Consider the following 16829-nt stretch of genomic DNA (forward strand, 5'->3'; position numbering starts at 1 on the left):
CACATCCAGTCTCAATGCTCCGTTGCAGTTCCATACTGCAAGTCTCAGACTGGTCCCATAGGTCTCACACCGTCAGGTGGTGCGCCTCTCTAGTATCACCACTCTGCCTCCTCTGTAAAATGCTAGCTTCCCTTTTTCTCTGGCTGCCCTAATCTCCGGCATGCACTCCCTCATATGTGCTAGCTGTGCCAAGGTAAGGTCATCTCCTAAAAAGATGCCCGTTTTCTTAAGGGCGGAGCGCTTGGCCAAGAAATCCTTCTTGGCCTCCAAGGTGGGAAAGCGTAAAATGAGAGCTCTCTCCTCCATTCTTGTCTTTCTTGCCTACTCTCCAAGCCCCCGTGTGTGTAGGCCTCGAAATGACCATGTCTGTGTATAAATCTTTGGCTTCCTCCTCTACATTGTCACCGTCCTTAAGACCCGTGAGCCGCACATGAAGTTCCCTTGTCTTTCTTCTTTGTTCCTCCTCAATGGTTAGGTTGATGATCTTCGAGGTAGATGTGCTTTCGGCCTCCTTGTTCTTACCTTTCTTGACCACTTCTATCCATTTCTCCGTTTCACCTACTTGCTTTTGCGTCTTCGTGAGCACCTCCACCCACGAGGAGGTCTCCCGGGCCTTCTTTTCTTCTCCCTCTTGAAGTGTTCTCACTTGGGCGGCCTTGATGGTGTTCAGCTCCTCCATCATGATGGGCTGAATTTCACCTTCCTCGAGCTTATGTTGAGCACGTTCTTCTTCTATCTCCTTCTTGAGATTTGCGATCTCTGCATCTTGGGCTGCTATCCGCGCTTCGAGCTTCTTGACTTTGTCAAGAAGGCTCCAGTTGACCATATTAATTGCATTGTCCGTCTCTTTCTTGTGTTGTTGGATGGCTGCCTTGATCAGGTCTTCAATGTCGATCCTCTCCATCTTGTCTTGGGCTGAAAAAGGCTGGTTTCGGGTTAAAAATTAATTAACCCTTGGCCATAGGAAGAGCTCTGTGCGTGTCTGCAACGCTTCCCACAGAGAGAGAGAGAGGCCAGAGGGGGCTGCTGCGAAGAGAGAGAAAGATAGGCAGCAAGCGGGAGAGGGAAGCAAGTGGGGGAGAGAGAGAGAGAGAGAGAGAGAGAGAGAGAGAGAGTGGCGGGAGGGGGCTACGAGGAGAGAGAGAGAGATGGCCCAGTCCTTTTGGGGCGAGCACAACGAAGAGCATGTGGGAGCAGAGTGAGAGAAGCAAAGCGAAGAGAGAGAAGCGGGCGAACAGAGAGAAGCGGGCGAGAGAGAGGGAGTTGTCGACCAGCTGGGGGCGCACATTAATCGTGCAACAGTCGCACGGTGGGCAGCGAGCAGGAAGGGAGCGGCGGCTACACGGGAGGCGGAAGGGTCAGGTGAAGCGAAGGAGGGGTCAGCGAGGAGGGAGGCGGTGAAGGAGGGTTTACAGGTTTTAAATATATACAGGTTTTAAATATGACAGAAGTCACAAGCAATATGAGGAGTTTGCAACTTGGAGACGCAAATCTTACAACAATGGAGAAATTGGACAAAGGCAACTGCCACACATGGTGGTATAAAATGAATCTGTATTTGGAGTCGATGGACTTGTGGGACCTAATCGACGCAGATGATGTAGAACCAAGACCCTCAAGAGTTTCACACCCCCCACAGACACAAGAGCAAGTGTCTACTATGATGGCTACTTATCAGGCATCTCTCAAGCAATGGCAATTGAAGAATAAAAAGGTAATTTATCTTATAACTATGACTCTTTCTTCTTCAATTATTCCACATGTTGAGGATTATGCAACAGCCAAGGAACTATGGAATGGTTTAGCAAATTTGTATGAGAGTGCATCACGGAGAAGAAAGCTGCAGTTGAAAAAAAAGCTCAACAATGTGAAACAGAACAATATGAGCATTATGGATTATGTGGGTAACATCCGAAGTCTTGTAGACTCATTAGCCTTGATTGGTTGTGGTTGAAGAGGATGACAAAGTGAATGCATGATTGCAAGGTTTGGGTAGAGATTATAGAGTGTTTGCTACCAATATATGGACTAGAGATGAGTTGCCATTGTTTGAAGAGTTGGTGCCAAAGTTGATAATTGAAGAGAATCATCAAATGTAGGAGGATACTAGGAATCAGCCTACTCACAAGTAGAGGAGCTTCATCAAATGTAGGAGGATACTTGGAATCAACCTACTCACAAGTAGAGGGAGAAGTCAACAGAGAGGTAGAGGTCAAAGAGGTAGAATAGGAACTTAGAGAGAAAGAGAATATCAAGGAGAGAACCAACATGGGTCTTATTGGTTTCAAGGAAGAGGATGAGCAAGAGGGAGAGCAGATTTTAGAGGTAGAGAAGACTATGGAGAGTCTCATGGAAGAGGTGACTTTAGAGGTCGAGGATATGAAAGAGGGACTGCAAGAGGTCGAAGATCTCAAGAAGGCTATGGATTAGGTTGTGAAAGCAACTATCAAAGCGACTATCACAGTGGATATTAAAGAACATATGCAAATCAAGGAAAAAGCCGTAGTGTGAATCAAGATAGAACTGGAGTTATATGCCATTGTTGCGGGAAGACAGGAGACATGCTTCGAGAATGTTTTCATAAATTTAGGGATATGTGAGGAAGGCACAATCAAGTCATCTATTCCCAGTGAAGGAAGAGCGGAGAAAGAAGAGCACCAACTGTTTTGTATGAATCATGAGCACAAAAGCTTGAGTATGAATGTATGCGAAGACAAATGGTACATTGACTCAGGCTGTAATAATCATATGACCAGCCATGATGAACGGTTCAAAGCAAAGCGGGAAGTGGAAGTGCCTTCATATGTGATTACTGAGGATGACACAACCACCCTTACATAATGTATTATGTGTTCTAGGGATTAGCTATCAGTTGGACAAATGGTTGAGCAAGACATGAGAGTGATATTAGATCTCGTCTCTTCTGCCTCTTCTTGTGTTGTGTCCCGCTGTGCGTAGTGTCTCCCGTGTCGCACCGTGAGCATCGAGGACTCCGGACATATTGTCCAGAGAAGAGCCACCACAGTGTGCCGAGCAGCCAGCCCTACTACGGGTACACTAAAATTTGGCACGTGTCACCAATTGGCCGACAATTTGGTCCATCTCCAGTTTTTGTGTTTCGTTCACTTCGTTCACTTGAGGCCAGGCCGGTGTCTCATGTGAAGAGGCCAGTATTTTTGCTTGACATGGACGGAAGCCAGACTGGTGCCACCCGTGTGTTAGCAGGAAGGTGTTGTATGGACGTAGACTGGTGCCACCCGTGTATGACCTGGACTGTGTTCTATCCATGGGATTGTCACGCCATGGAAGAGCTAGGTTCATGCCGTGTCTTGCCTATGGGACTGTCACTCCATAGGGAGGCTTGTGCCGCCGACAGATATTTTGTACTTGTTCCATAACGGGAGATATGTCCATGATACTGCTTGCACATGCACTCATGTTTTGCATGTTTGAAACTGTTTTCGCATGACTTGTATTTTTGTGTTTGCCTGTTTGACGTGTCACTTACTGAGCGGGGATGCCTGCCAGTGAGTCGTGAAGTTTGCTCTGTCTTCTGACCAGTTTTGTTGCGTGTGAACAGGTGTTAAGTATATTGCACATGTTGGTTTAATACTTTATTCTCTAACCTTTCATTTTATAAGGTTGTATGTTCACATTCACTTAAAAGTGGGCACCCACTTCACACTTAACTTGTGTGTGTGTGGGGGTGGGTGCATGGTCACCTACCCACACCACCATGAAGCTGGCCGCCCACATGCAAACGTGGGGAGCCAGCCAACTGTAAGAGTTTAACTCCACTCCAACAACCACAAAATAGAGGCGACCACCCTTCGTGAAAGGAGGAAAACCAGCGATCGTTTCTACCAACTCTCAGGCGGCTGCACTTCTGCTCCATCTCAGGCTGCTGTGTTTCTGCATAACCAGGCGGCGACTGTACAAGAACTGCTACGTTGCCTCTTCGTACAGCCGACTGTGTGCTGCGCAGGCTGCGCTGCCTATTCTGCAGGCGGCTGTGTGTACTTCTCCAGCCAGGCAACCACATAGGCTGTGCGTGCCCACCTCCAGCAGACAACTGCACCTGCTCCACCTTCATAGCAAGGCTACACTGCCTCCCCTTTTGTAGGCGACTGTGTATCCTCTTCAGCAAAGCTGCGCCTCTGCTCTTAGGCGGCTGCACATCAGGCTGCGCCTGTCTACCGCAGGTGATTGGGGCGCCACCATCTCCTCTCCTACAGCTAGGCGACCGTGCGCTTCATCTCCAGTAGGCTGTGTGTTCTCCCCAGCAGGCTATACTCTGCAGCCAGGCAACTTCTCTTCAGAGTGGCGGCTACACCTCTTCCTCCTCCACAGCAGGCAGCTGTGTCCTGCACAGCGGATGGTTGTTTTTCCTTTGTAGGCGGTTGTGCCTCCTTTCCATAGGCAGCATCTCCCTTCTTCAAGTGGCTACATCTTCAACACAGGCAGCTCCTCCTCCTCCTCTTCGACAGGCTGCTGTGTCTTGGTGTCCTCCACTAGTAGCTGCACACACACAGACACATCCGGGTATTGGTCTTCCATCTGCAAGCTACAAGTAAGTGAATTTCAGATTTAAGTAAAGAACTTTGTGGTAAATCTGATTAGGGATTCTCTCTACGGCTAACACCCGTTCGGTGCTGGGTAGTCCAAGCTTTTGGAGAACCGCGGTCCAAAGGTGCCGAGATCGAGAGAGCCAGGTGTTAGTACGGGAGCGCCTGTTTGTGCGTGGTCCTGGAACACCAGTGGGGCGCTCTCCGCGGAGTCCAGTGAAGGCAAAGGACCGTAGAGACTGGACCACTCAAGTGGTCGCTCTACTTCAAACGTCGACTTCGAACCTCTTGTTTTGGTACTGTATTCATTTGTACGTGGACATCATCTGGTTCTTTGAACCCATGGAGCATTGTATTTGTTAAATACTCCCAATAATATATCATATATTGAGGGGGGGATCGGCGCGTTCCGGCCCCAGTGCTGGTGTCCATCTATTTCATTTCATTTCATTTCAAATTCCAGTTGTTATTAAGTTGTCCATTTCAAATTGTGATATTAAGTTGTGCTATTACGCGTGTGGGTGTCCAACGGAGTCTATTCCCACTTGACGGGATCGGTTTCATTGGTATCAGAGCACGGTTGTTTCCCTCTTCCTGGTGGGGAAACCAACCTGTGTATTGGACACCCCGCTTCTAGCACACTTAACACAATGGACAGCGAAGGCAACCCTTTGGAAGTGCCTAATTCTAGGGGCCCATCAAGTGCCTCGCGTGGTTCTGATGCTCTACGATGAAGGCACAAGCCCCTTGAAAGGGTGAATGATAGCGAATCAAAGGGTCAACTGTCTCGAGGAAAGACAGTCATGCTAGAAGAAGAGCGTGATGCAATGAGGGCTGAATTGGAGCATATGAGAAAGCTTTTGCAGGCACAAGAGCAAGAGCTAAAATTTTTGCATGAAGATCCCCATGTGCAAAGTGCCATTGAAGCAAGGAAAGCCGATGCAATGGTAGATGTGACTTTTGAGTCCATGGCACGGGAAGTGGGCAAGAAGCAAAGGGAGTTGGCACTTGCCTACCTCCTCTGCAAAGGTGACATCAAAGAGGGGGACGACGGAGAGCTGAAATTCAAAAATCCACCTCGCTTGAAGCATGGAGATCCCGCATCTCAAAGGTTGAGGTCTTTTATGCAAAAGGAAGAGGTGACAGTCACCTCTCGTCATGCATCTTCTCCAGAAGGCACAAAGCCTGACAAGTATATGTATGCTAGTGCTCATGGAGGGCATGAAGGTCACATGCATTCAAGACATGTATCCCATGGTAGGGGTGACAGGTCTGCAACTAGAAGAGCTTTGCCCACTGAATTGTCTCATGGAGAGACATTGCCTTATGCAGGAAAGTCACATGCATCTGATTCTCAAGTTCGTGGAGCACATGCCACCGTGCTTCATGAAACTTCCATGATGACCCATGGAGCCCATGCAGATAGGGCTGCCCTGTTGGATAAGGGGAAAAGAAAAAGAGAGGACCATGAGCCTCATGCCAAAAAGCTCAAGGAATTTAAAGCAGGTGACAAGTCTGTTAAGTTTGATGTTTTTCATGGAGAGCATGATGCTTCCAAAGTGTTAGCATTTATGGCAGGATTTGACATTGCTTTTAGCGATGAGGACTTCACTGAGAAGTCTAAAGTACGCCATGCTAGCATGTTTTTGAAAGGGACCGCTGCTCATTGGTGGATCACTGAAAAGATCACCAAGGACCCCATTTGCACCTGGAAGGAGTTTAAGGACAGATTCTATGCTCAGTTTTTGCCACCAAATGCGGAGCAAACTCTCACTCAAAAGTGGGACAGACTTGAGCAAAGAGATAATGAAAGCGTGCAACAGTATGTCACCAAGTTCTGGAAAGTGTTGCTGGAGGTAACTCCTTTTATGCAAATCACTGAGGATGAAAGAAAGAGGAAATTTCGCTCTGGATTGCAACCAGCTTATCGTTTGGGCATTGAATTGCACCCGAAACATACTTTGCAACAGCTCACAACTTCTGCTCTTGCTACGGAGCAATTGGTGCTCAAAATTAAGCAAGATCAAGGCGGTTCAAAAGGGAAAGACAAGGCTGTCCCAAATCTGCAAAAAGGTGGACAACCACCTAAAAAGAACTTCCGGGAGACCCACAAGGGAGGTAGAGCTGAAAATACCTCATCTAAAGATCAGAGCCCAAAGAAGAACAAATTCGGCTTGACCCCGGAGCAAAGAGAGCAATATGCCAAGGAGGAAAAATGTTTTTCTTGTGGTAGCAAAGACCACATGTTTCGACAGTGCCCTGACCGCAAACCAAAGCACGAGGACAAGCAGACCAAGGCTAATGTACATGCAGTTCCCGATGTGCAGGGAAACACTGAACATGATGCAAAAGAGCAAATGGTATGCAAGGCTCGGGGTCAAATCAAGGATCAGCCCGCCTTATTCGACGTCCTCCACCTGGGGCCATCCCTAACTTGGGAGGTCCTCAGCTTCAGGCCATCCCCAACTTGGGAGATCCTCCACTTCGGGACATCCTCAACTTGGGCTGTCCTCAACTTCGGACGTCCTCAACCTCGGACCATCCTTCACCTCGGACCTTCCTCAACTTGGGACGCGCTCAACTTCAAGCCTTCCTTAACTTGAGATATCCCCACCTTCGAGGCATCCTCAACTTGGGATGTCCTCAACTTCGGACATCCTCAACTTTAGACATCCTCGACTTCGGATGTCCTCAACTTCGAGCCATCCTCAACTTCGGATGTCAACTTCGGGCCATCCTCAACTTGGGATGTCCTCAACTTCAAACATCAACTTGGGACGTCCTTCACCTCGGACCTTCCTCAACTTGGGACGTCCCCAACTTCGAGCCTTCCTTAACTTGGGACGTTCCTACCTTCGGGACATCCTCAACTTCGGATGTCCTCAACTTGGGATGTTCTCAACTTCGAACGTCCTCCACTTCGGACGTCCTCCATGTTGGAAATAAGTGCTCACTAGGAGTACTTTTAGTCTTGGTCATCTCAGTGTATGCCACGTGGCACCTCTATAATTGTCCCATAAGTCACTCTACTCTATCTTGTACTTCTCACCTATATATCGTGGGTGTCACATCAATGAAAGCATCAATCTTGTGTCTTGTTTACACTCATCTCAAGGTAACTCTTTGTCTTTTATTTGTGTTCTTGTTTCATTTCTAGTCTGCTCTTGCTTTCATATTTGCAACATGGTATCAGAGCAGGCTGCTCTTGTCCTGTGTTGCCCGCCATAGCTTCAGGCCACCATCTCCCTAAGCTGCGCTCAGCTGTTAGGACGAGTCTACTCACATTCAATTCAGGCCGGGTCTGTTTAGTTGCCGTCCGGCCACTTTCTTGCTGCCGACCTGTTTTCCAGCAGCTGCTACGGAAGCCTGTACATGTTCAGGCTCATACACAGCTCCTGGCCGACCTGTTTTTGATGTTGCAGCCCGACTTGGACCTTCGTGGGCATTTGCTACAGCTGTCTATCTCTACAACAGTCTGCTCACGCCCTGATTACAGCTGCCGCCGCCGCCCCCTACAACAATCCTGAGTATATCACACAGCTCTTCACGATCTTGAGTTCGCATTTCCCCCCTTCAGGCCGCCTAACTATTCAGTTCTGCCATCGCTTCTTCTTGCAAAGTCTACAAGGTACTGTGCATTGTCTCCTTTTTGTTCATGCTCATATCTGCAAACTGCTGGTTCCTCATACCTCGATGGGCTGTCACATGCTATGGCCTTGACAAGTGGTGAGAGAGCCGGCTTCTAAAAACAATTTGAATCTCTTCATTTCTGCAATCTTGTAAGGGAATAGACACTGCCCTTGCATTTTAGCAAGAGGTAAGACCTTCCCACATGGCCTCTTCTGCTCATTCTCTCATGTCTATCGACAAATTCAATGGGTCCAACTTTCATACTTGGCAAATCAAAATCAAGTGCCATCTTATGAAAGAAAGTCTTTGGGACGTTGTTCACCATGCTGCTCCCGAAGATTCCGACATTGAGCAAGTTATCACTTATGCTCCCACTGCCAAGAATGACAAAGCCTATGCTATCATTTTGCTCGGTCTTGGAGATGATTACATTCATCACATTTCCGACATACAGTCTGCTTCTCGAGCATGGATCACTTTGGATACCCTTTTTGGACCCCGCTCTAAAAACTCTAAGATTGCACTTATGATCTCATTCTTTGATCTATATATGCAGGAAGGAGCTACTATAGCCTCTCATGTCAATTATTTTCGCAGTCTTATGGTTCAGCTTGCATCAGTGAAGTCCCCCATCTCCGAAGATATTGCTATTGCTGTGCTTCTCAAAAGCTTACCTGACACCTATGCTACTCTTGTCACTACCTTCAAGTATCACAATAATCCTACTCTTGAAGGTATCATCAATGCTCTCCAAGAAGAGGAAAGAACAAAACAACAAAAGGTAACTGACACTGCATTTTTAGCAAAGAAAGGAGGTTCTAAGGTAAGAAAGCCTTGCACCCATTGTGGAAAAACTAATCATATGGAGAAGGACTGCTTCAAGGCCCATCCATGCACCATTTGTGGCCGTGATAATCACCGGGAGAAGGACTGCTATTCTAAAACGTCTACATCAGCCCCTGCATCTACCTCAGCCCATGTTGCTGCAGCATCTACATCAGCAGATCTTGCTGTTCATTCCTATGATGAGGAGTGGGCTTTCTGATTACTTCATCTTTCTTGTCTACCACTTTGACCACCGATGATGTAGGTCAAGGGGTTCTATGTCTTACTCATTCTGCTTTAGGACCTCTCTCTTGTCCCTACTTGAGAGGCAGAGATTGCCCTTGAGGAGGGATGTCTTCAAGGTCCATCTGTTTGTCTACAATCAATCTTGTCTATCTAGTCTTGTCTGTCTGTCTATCTGTTGTCTGTCTATCTGTCTATCAATCTGACTGTGTCTTGTTTTAGATCCATCTTGTCCCTATCCTTGTGGACCCATATGAGGATATCACTTGAGGAGGGGTGTCTCAGGATCTTTGTCTGTCATGTCTTGTCTCTCAGTCTATAGGTCTTTATGTCTATCTTCTAGTCTTGTCTTTCTGTCTTTCTCCTAGTGTCCACTTAAGGAGGGTGTTGGAAATAAGTGCTCACTAGGAGTACTTTTAGTCTTGGTCATCTCAGTGTATGCCACGTGGCACCTCTATAATTGTCCCATAAGTCACTCTACTCTATCTTGTACTTCTCACCTATATATTGTGGGTGTCACATCAATGAAAGCATCAATCTTGTGTCTTGTCTACACTCATCTCAAGGTAACTCTTTGTCTTTTATTTGTGTTCTTGTTTCATTTCTAGTCTGCTCTTGCTTTCATATTTGCAACACTCCACTTCGGGCCATCCCCAAATTGGGACGTCCTCAACTTTGGGCCTTCCTCCCCTGGACTTCCTCGCTTCCGGACGTCCTCCATGCCCTCACTGGGGGATGTCCTCTCACCATCAAGGAGAGAGGACATCAACACACGCCTTTTGTCATACTGCTTCGTGGCTACGTCCCCGCAATATTGCGCCTTGACCTCCGGTGGCCTTCTCTTCTGCAACGTCCCCCACACCGCCTCCATCAATTGTCCACCCCCTCACTCCCTTTTCGCGGTCTTAGCGGCCATCCCTATCGGCCACTTCCTCTCCATTGCTCGCCCTCCCCCTCTCACCCTACGTGGCAGACCCCCTTTTCCCTGAACCCCCCTTTTTTTCCACCACCCTCTCCATCGCTCACCCTCCACCTCTCTTCGTAGTGGCCAGCGGACCCCCCCCCCCCCAACCTTCTCTCCCCAACCCTGATCACACGTGGCCCCCCCTATTCTCTTCCTCTCTCCCCATCCTCTCTTCACACGCAGCCACCCCACCCCCCCCCCCTTTCTTCTATCTTCGCCAGCCCCTCTTCTTCGCACACAGTCCCCCTTTCTCCATCTTTGCACGCATCTTACTTCTCTCTCCACAACAGCCCCCCTACACACACCTTCCCCTTTTTTTTCCCTTCTATCTTCACCAGCCTCCCCTTCTTCACACCCCCCCCCTCTTCTATCTTCACCAGCCCCCTTTTTTCTTCTATTTTTGCAGCCCTCCCTCCCTTTCTCCATCATCGCACGCAGACCCCCCCTCTTTCTTCTCTCACCACGCTTTGTGATCACAAGTTGTAACGCTTACGCCTTCGGGCGCTACCTCCAAGCGAGCACCAAAATTATGACTTCATGATCTATCCATGGGAAAAAAAAAAAGCCCTTGCTACTATGACCCTTGCATGCCTCTCTCGCCCACCTACTCCACAACCTCCTCGGCTACACACCACCCCCCCTTTCGCGCCAATCTCTCACCCTCCCCCCTCCCACCACAGTCAAGCCTTTCGCCCCCTTGCCACCTCTCGCCTCATCTTCTCCTGCGCCACAGCCTCCTTGCTTCGACTACCTTCCCCCCTTTGTGGCCACCTCTCCCAAAAACAGACTTAACACACACACACACACAAAAATATATATATATATATATATATATATATATCAAAAAGTCTTCCTTCATTCCTTCAGTTGTATATACCACCTTTTATGATGTTATTTTTGTCTGCACTTTTTTCATCATAATGTATGTGCTCTGCACTCTTTCATCATTGTAATACGCGTAATATAATCAGTGCCTACCTGCATTTGTGCATCGTGTCATAACCTCCTCCTGCATACTTTCCATATGTAACCCTCCTGGCAACTTCCTTTTATCTTCCTCACCGAGGACGGTGAGCACTCTAGTGGTGGGCGACCTGTAGCCACCAAGGGTGCCCACATGGTGGACCATCCACCACAACAGACCGTCCACTTCAACGGACCATCCACCACAACGTGATGTGGCAGTGACTGTCGCAATGAGTCAACGGAGGTCCCAACATTGGATCATCAAGTGGAGACTCACTACTGCAACGGACACAAGGAGGTGCATTGAAGGCTCCAACGGCACAGGCTGACACTCAACCGCATCTCCAGAGATAGGAGATTCCACCAAAGGCTACGCTGCCACCCAAGGCATCACCAAGGATAGGAGGTGCCACCGTCTCGACCTCGGGCATATATGGCCCTCGTCCCACCTTAGAGGACATCCTTATCCTGCAACCTTATCCCACTTGGAGGACATCCTCATCTTGCAGCCTTCATGCCACTTTGTACCTTTTGTTATATCAGCTTGTGTTGTGTCGTCCTCTTCATTGTGACCTCTGCTGAGTGTGCACGGTACAGTGAAGGACATGTATGAGTGTTCTCTGAGTAGTGCAAGTGTTTTCGTTCCTTCCACAGTCTCGTCTCTTCCACCTCTTCTTGTGTTGTGTCCCGCTGCGTAGTGTCTTCTGTGTCATGCCATGAGCATCGAGGACTCCGGACATACTGTCCAGAGAAGAGCCACCACGTAGTGTGCCTTGCAGCCAGCCTTGCTATAGGGAAGCATAGAGGATCTGCACCATGATAGCACACCTATTTAACATGATTAGTAAGGATGCCTATGTATCTTTTGGTGCTATCATTCGGTTGACTCAATCGGGCCCCGGCTTAGGGAAGATAGGAGTCACGCCATTTTGATCAGGCAAGGAGTTGCTCAGCAGGGTTGCCTTTAGGATTTGCCAGATTCAGGATACGCCCCGCCGGCACAGAGATTGGACAGTGCATGGGAGATTATTGCTAGTATTACAGCCCGGCAAATCTAGAAGGCTAGATGCGTTGAGGCCATAGAGGGCACTATTGTCTTGGACACACAGTGCCTTTGCAGGATTTGGAGTGATATTATCCATACCCTTATGGCAACTTGGGCCACAATCCAAGGATCTTTGAGGGCCACAGAGAGAAAGCACGGCCAGTTTATGAGAGAGTGGGATCATGGTCTATTCTTCATTTCCACACATACGGGACCTTGTTGGCAACACAAGGAAGATCTCCACCTAGTTTGGTTTGAAATCTCCCTTTTGTATATTTTTTCATACTTAATAGATGTCTCTTCTCTGGAAAAAAAAAATAAAGCCTTCCGGACACATAATCGGATGCAAAAGGAGATATATATAAGCCGAGATGCGAGGTTTGATTAAGGATTAGCATGGTATGCAAGACCGGTTGACAAACTAGTTGCAAGGTCAAGCTATGGTGAAAGCATGCTTGAAGAGGATGTGAATGATGTGGTACAGCCATACAGAGATGTAAAACATGATGCAAATGATGTATTTGATGCGGCCAAATATGGGAGGGTTCATGGTTTTGATGGCATAGCAAAACAAGCAAGACAAACCTCAGAAAAAGCTCAAAAACAGGGCAGTTTTGACAGCTTACAGGGCAGTTTTGGAGGGAGGTTTCTACATGCTCCGGAGGTCAAATCGAGTCAAATGAAAGCCATCAGGGCAACTTAATATAGTCACCATACTTGTGGAAGAGTACACGGATCAAGTATCCGGTAGAGCGACTTACATATGGGCATTATATGGCAAAGGTGAATGAATGCATTGACCCAAGGTGTATGAAGATGCAAACAAGAGTGAGGAGTGGAACATAGCTATGAAGCAAGAAATGGATGCATTGTACAAGAATCGGACATGGGAGCTAGTCCCACTTCCTACGGACAAGCCGGTCATGGGATGTAAATGGATATATCGCATCAAACATAATGCAGATGGAAGCATAAGTCGTTTCAAAGCTAGATTAGTTGCTACGGGCTATACACAAATATATGGCATAGACTATGATGAAACGTTTGCTCCAATAGCCAAGATGCCTACAACACGTAGTGTGATTGCCATAGCATGGAGTCAGAGATCGGCTCTACACCAATTGGATGTCAAGAATGCTTTCTTGAATGGATACTTGCAAGAAGAAGTGTATATGGTTCAGCCAGAGGGTTTTGTGGATAGTTCAAAGAAGACACATGTAGCAAGTTGAGGAAAACACTATATGGATAGTTCAAAGAAGACGCATGTATGCAAGTTGAGAAAAACACTATATGGACTAAAGCAAGCTCCAAGAGCTTGGTTTGAGCAATTGGCTATGTATTTGCAACAAATGGGGTTTCAGATCAGCCCTGCCGATCACTCTTTGTTTGTAAGAGAAGTGAATGGGAGTCTTACACTCATAATCATCTATGTAGATGATCTCATAGTTACTGGGAATAATGCAAGAGAAATAGAAATAGTGAAGAGACAGTTGCATGATGGATTTGAAATGAAAGATCTTGGTGAGTTGAAGTTCTTTCTGGGAATAGAGATTGTCGAGACAGGTTTATGTTCTTTCCAAAGTTTTTGTTTTTCTTTCACGCACCTCTCCATCTATTGCTGCATCATGTGCCTCATCATCTACACTTCCAAGGAGGGAACCAAGGAATCTACATTGTGACTCACGTGTTAAGGAGAAACGTCACCTTAAAGATCAAAAGTCGTGATGTGCTAGCAACATGAGCCAATTAACTAGAGAAACTAATAACTTCTTGCTTATTTAAATATCCCAAGCCTTTGAAGTCCTTAAAATACATAAATTCAAAATGTCAGACTTACAATAACACATGATTTATTGTTTTCTAGAACAAAGAACAAGGATGATGGAAAAGGAGACCTCTAAATAGCTGGCAATCTGACTTTTACTGCCTCCATTTGTTTCTTTAAGGCTCATTACAGCTTCCAAAATGAGGTGGTCAAATCTGCGACATATACAAAAAATGTATGGTGTAAATACATGTTTACTGAGCATATTTTATCTTTGCATCTCTCTCTCTCTCTCTCTCTCTCTCTCTCTCTCTTAGCCTCTACACACATTGCACATGGATCACACCCCTGGAGCTCCCCACGAAGATGCACTTTTACAGAGACCACTTCCTCACACTCAGTGAGGATGGATTCATCCAGCAGCCGGGCTACTTGAGTGTTTACATGTCCCATGCCATGCGGATTGCGATTGGCCAGATACGGGTTTCTTCCCACCGCCTCAGAGACAGGTAGAGCTGAGCGCATCTTCAGAGCTGGGAAGCTCGTACGGACACCCAGAGAGGAGAGGATCTGCCGACTATGCCACACAGAGGTTGAGACGGAGGAGCATTACATATGCCGCTGCCCAGTATACTATGAGATCCGTGGGAGGTTTCACTGTCTATTTCGTGAGGGATTCGGTCCACTCTCCAGGATCATTGACTTCCAGGACCAGCGTTGCCTGGCCCTCTTCCTGCTTGAGCTCCGTAGACATAGGGACACCTTCTTGAGACACAGGCCCCAACCACCCCCCGCCCCCTCCCTCGACAGCCAACCATCACCAGTTTCTTTTGGACCCAGGAGGTGGAGGACACCGACACAGTGGATCTTGTGGACCCTCCACGAGCTGCTCCGGACCTACCTCGCCCGAGAGGAGTTACCTCGGACCGAACCTCTACACTCTAGCGTGCCCAACGCCCTCGACCCCCCCGTCAGCCACGATCACCTCATTAGCTCTAAATCCAATACATGCTCCACCGCCATTGAGCTACCTTTCCACGTGACATAGCTGAGGGAGACCTCTCAGCCATACTCGTCAACCCCATGCTTGACATTTTGGAGAGTGGTATACCATCTACTCAGAGCCGAGGTTGCTCCCATATTTTTATGTTCTCACTATTCCATGATGAGTTTCCATGGACAGTTTTGTATCACCCCAGTGAGATAGCTATATTTATGTTTTCATTCTGTTTTATTTTCCATTCCATGATGAGATATGCCATGGACATTATTGTATCACTTTGGTTTCATAGGCCCATTGGGTCTTTAGTAGACGCTTAATATATCTTTCTTTCTCACAGGTCATTTTGGCCTTTTGTAGACGTTAATTCTCTCTCTCTCTCTCTCTCTCTCTCTCTCTCTCTCAGAGGTGGAGACTGAGGATCACTTTGTATGTAGATGTAGAGCCCACCAGGGGGTCAGAGATAGTTATGCAGGATTGTTTGAGGAGCACTCTTCACTACATTAGTTGATGGAGGCCTCGGACCAGCGACAGCTTGGCAGACTACTACTAGAGCTTCATAGTTCTCGAGAGAGACTCCTCCAGACACCCGCTCCCACTAGGGGTGGGAGATAGTCCCAGCTCACAGATTTTTTCCAGAGAGGTATGCCAGTGCTAGCTCATGTACCACGTGGGGTGACCGCACAGAGAGAAGAGGAATTGAGAGCCAGGAGGAGACCTAGACAGACTGGACACAGAGCACCCCGACTCCGTCACCGAGAGATAGCAGCTATCCGGATGAGACACCAGATGGAGACACAGGAGAGGCTAGCTCGCTTTCATTCAGACTCAGGGTACATGTTCACGCCACTCACAGCCTCAGCATCGGCGATGTATGATATCTTATATCCCTCTTATGGCACTGGATGGAGTTAGACATAGATCTGCATAGCATGCTTGTACTACCCCTTCAGCATATAGAGATGCATCTTGCCTTAGCACTCCATCCACATCCCCACCCCCCTTTATATTGTTTGTATATGGGCTCCGCCGATCCATGATGATTCACAGTTGTATCCAGACACATGCACACTTTTTCTTTTCTTTCTTTTCCTTTTCTTCAGATGACCGGAAGAACACAGTTGTATTATTTTTTGTCTCATAGGCCGACTTTGGCCTCTCGTAGACGTTAATATATCTTTCTTTCTTTCTTTCTTTCTTTCTTTCTCTCTCTTGCCGCCACCCTTCACTTAGCATTTCCTAAGAGTCACTAGGGATGGATTCATTAAGAGGCCCAGTTACGTTCAGAGACACATGTCACATGCCATGAGGATCACCACTGATCAGCTGAGGGTGACAGTCTCTTTTTTTTTTCACAAAGGAGACTTCTATTAAGTATGAAAAAAACTTACAAAATGGAGATTTCACACCAAGTAAGGTGGAGATCTCAACCAATCAGGAGCCCTGTGCTGCCAATAGGGTCCCGAATGAGAGGACGTGAAAAAGATACCAATGTCCCACTCGCTCATAAACTGGCCGCGCTTCCTCTCCGTAGCCCTCGAAGATCCCTGGATTCTGGCCCAGGTAGCGATGATGGTGTGAATAATATCACTCCAAATCCTGCAAAGACGCTGAGAAACAAGAACGGGAGTACCCTCAATGGCCTCAGTGCATCTAGCCTTCCAGATATTCCAGGTTGAGATGCTAGCAATAATCTCCCAAGAGCTCTCTAACCTCTGTGCCTGAGGGACAAAGTGTGAAAGTGGCAAATCCTGAAGACAACATTGTCGAGAAACTCCTTGCCTAACCATAATGGCCAAGCTCCTGTCAGTCCCCTCGAATCTCAA

General features: G+C 47.5%; 1 protein-coding gene across 4 annotated transcripts in view; it reads right to left on the minus strand.

Moving 5' to 3' along the window:
* LOC147638881 (telomere repeat-binding factor 1-like) overlaps positions 1-16829 on the minus strand; it is a 133389-nt gene that overhangs the window by 23932 nt on the left and 92628 nt on the right. For all 4 annotated transcript variants that reach the window (XM_086785265.1, XM_086785285.1, XM_086785294.1 and 1 more), the window contains exon 3: positions 14134-14218. In XM_086785265.1, coding sequence (XP_086641391.1) covers positions 14134-14218 — 85 coding nt within the window. The remainder of the gene's footprint in view (positions 1-14133; positions 14219-16829) is intronic.

This window comes from Cibotium barometz, chromosome 4 (assembly GCF_041138505.1).
Source record: "Cibotium barometz isolate CiBa-2024 chromosome 4, ASM4113850v1, whole genome shotgun sequence".
NCBI classification, from domain to species: domain Eukaryota; kingdom Viridiplantae; phylum Streptophyta; class Polypodiopsida; order Cyatheales; family Cibotiaceae; genus Cibotium; species Cibotium barometz.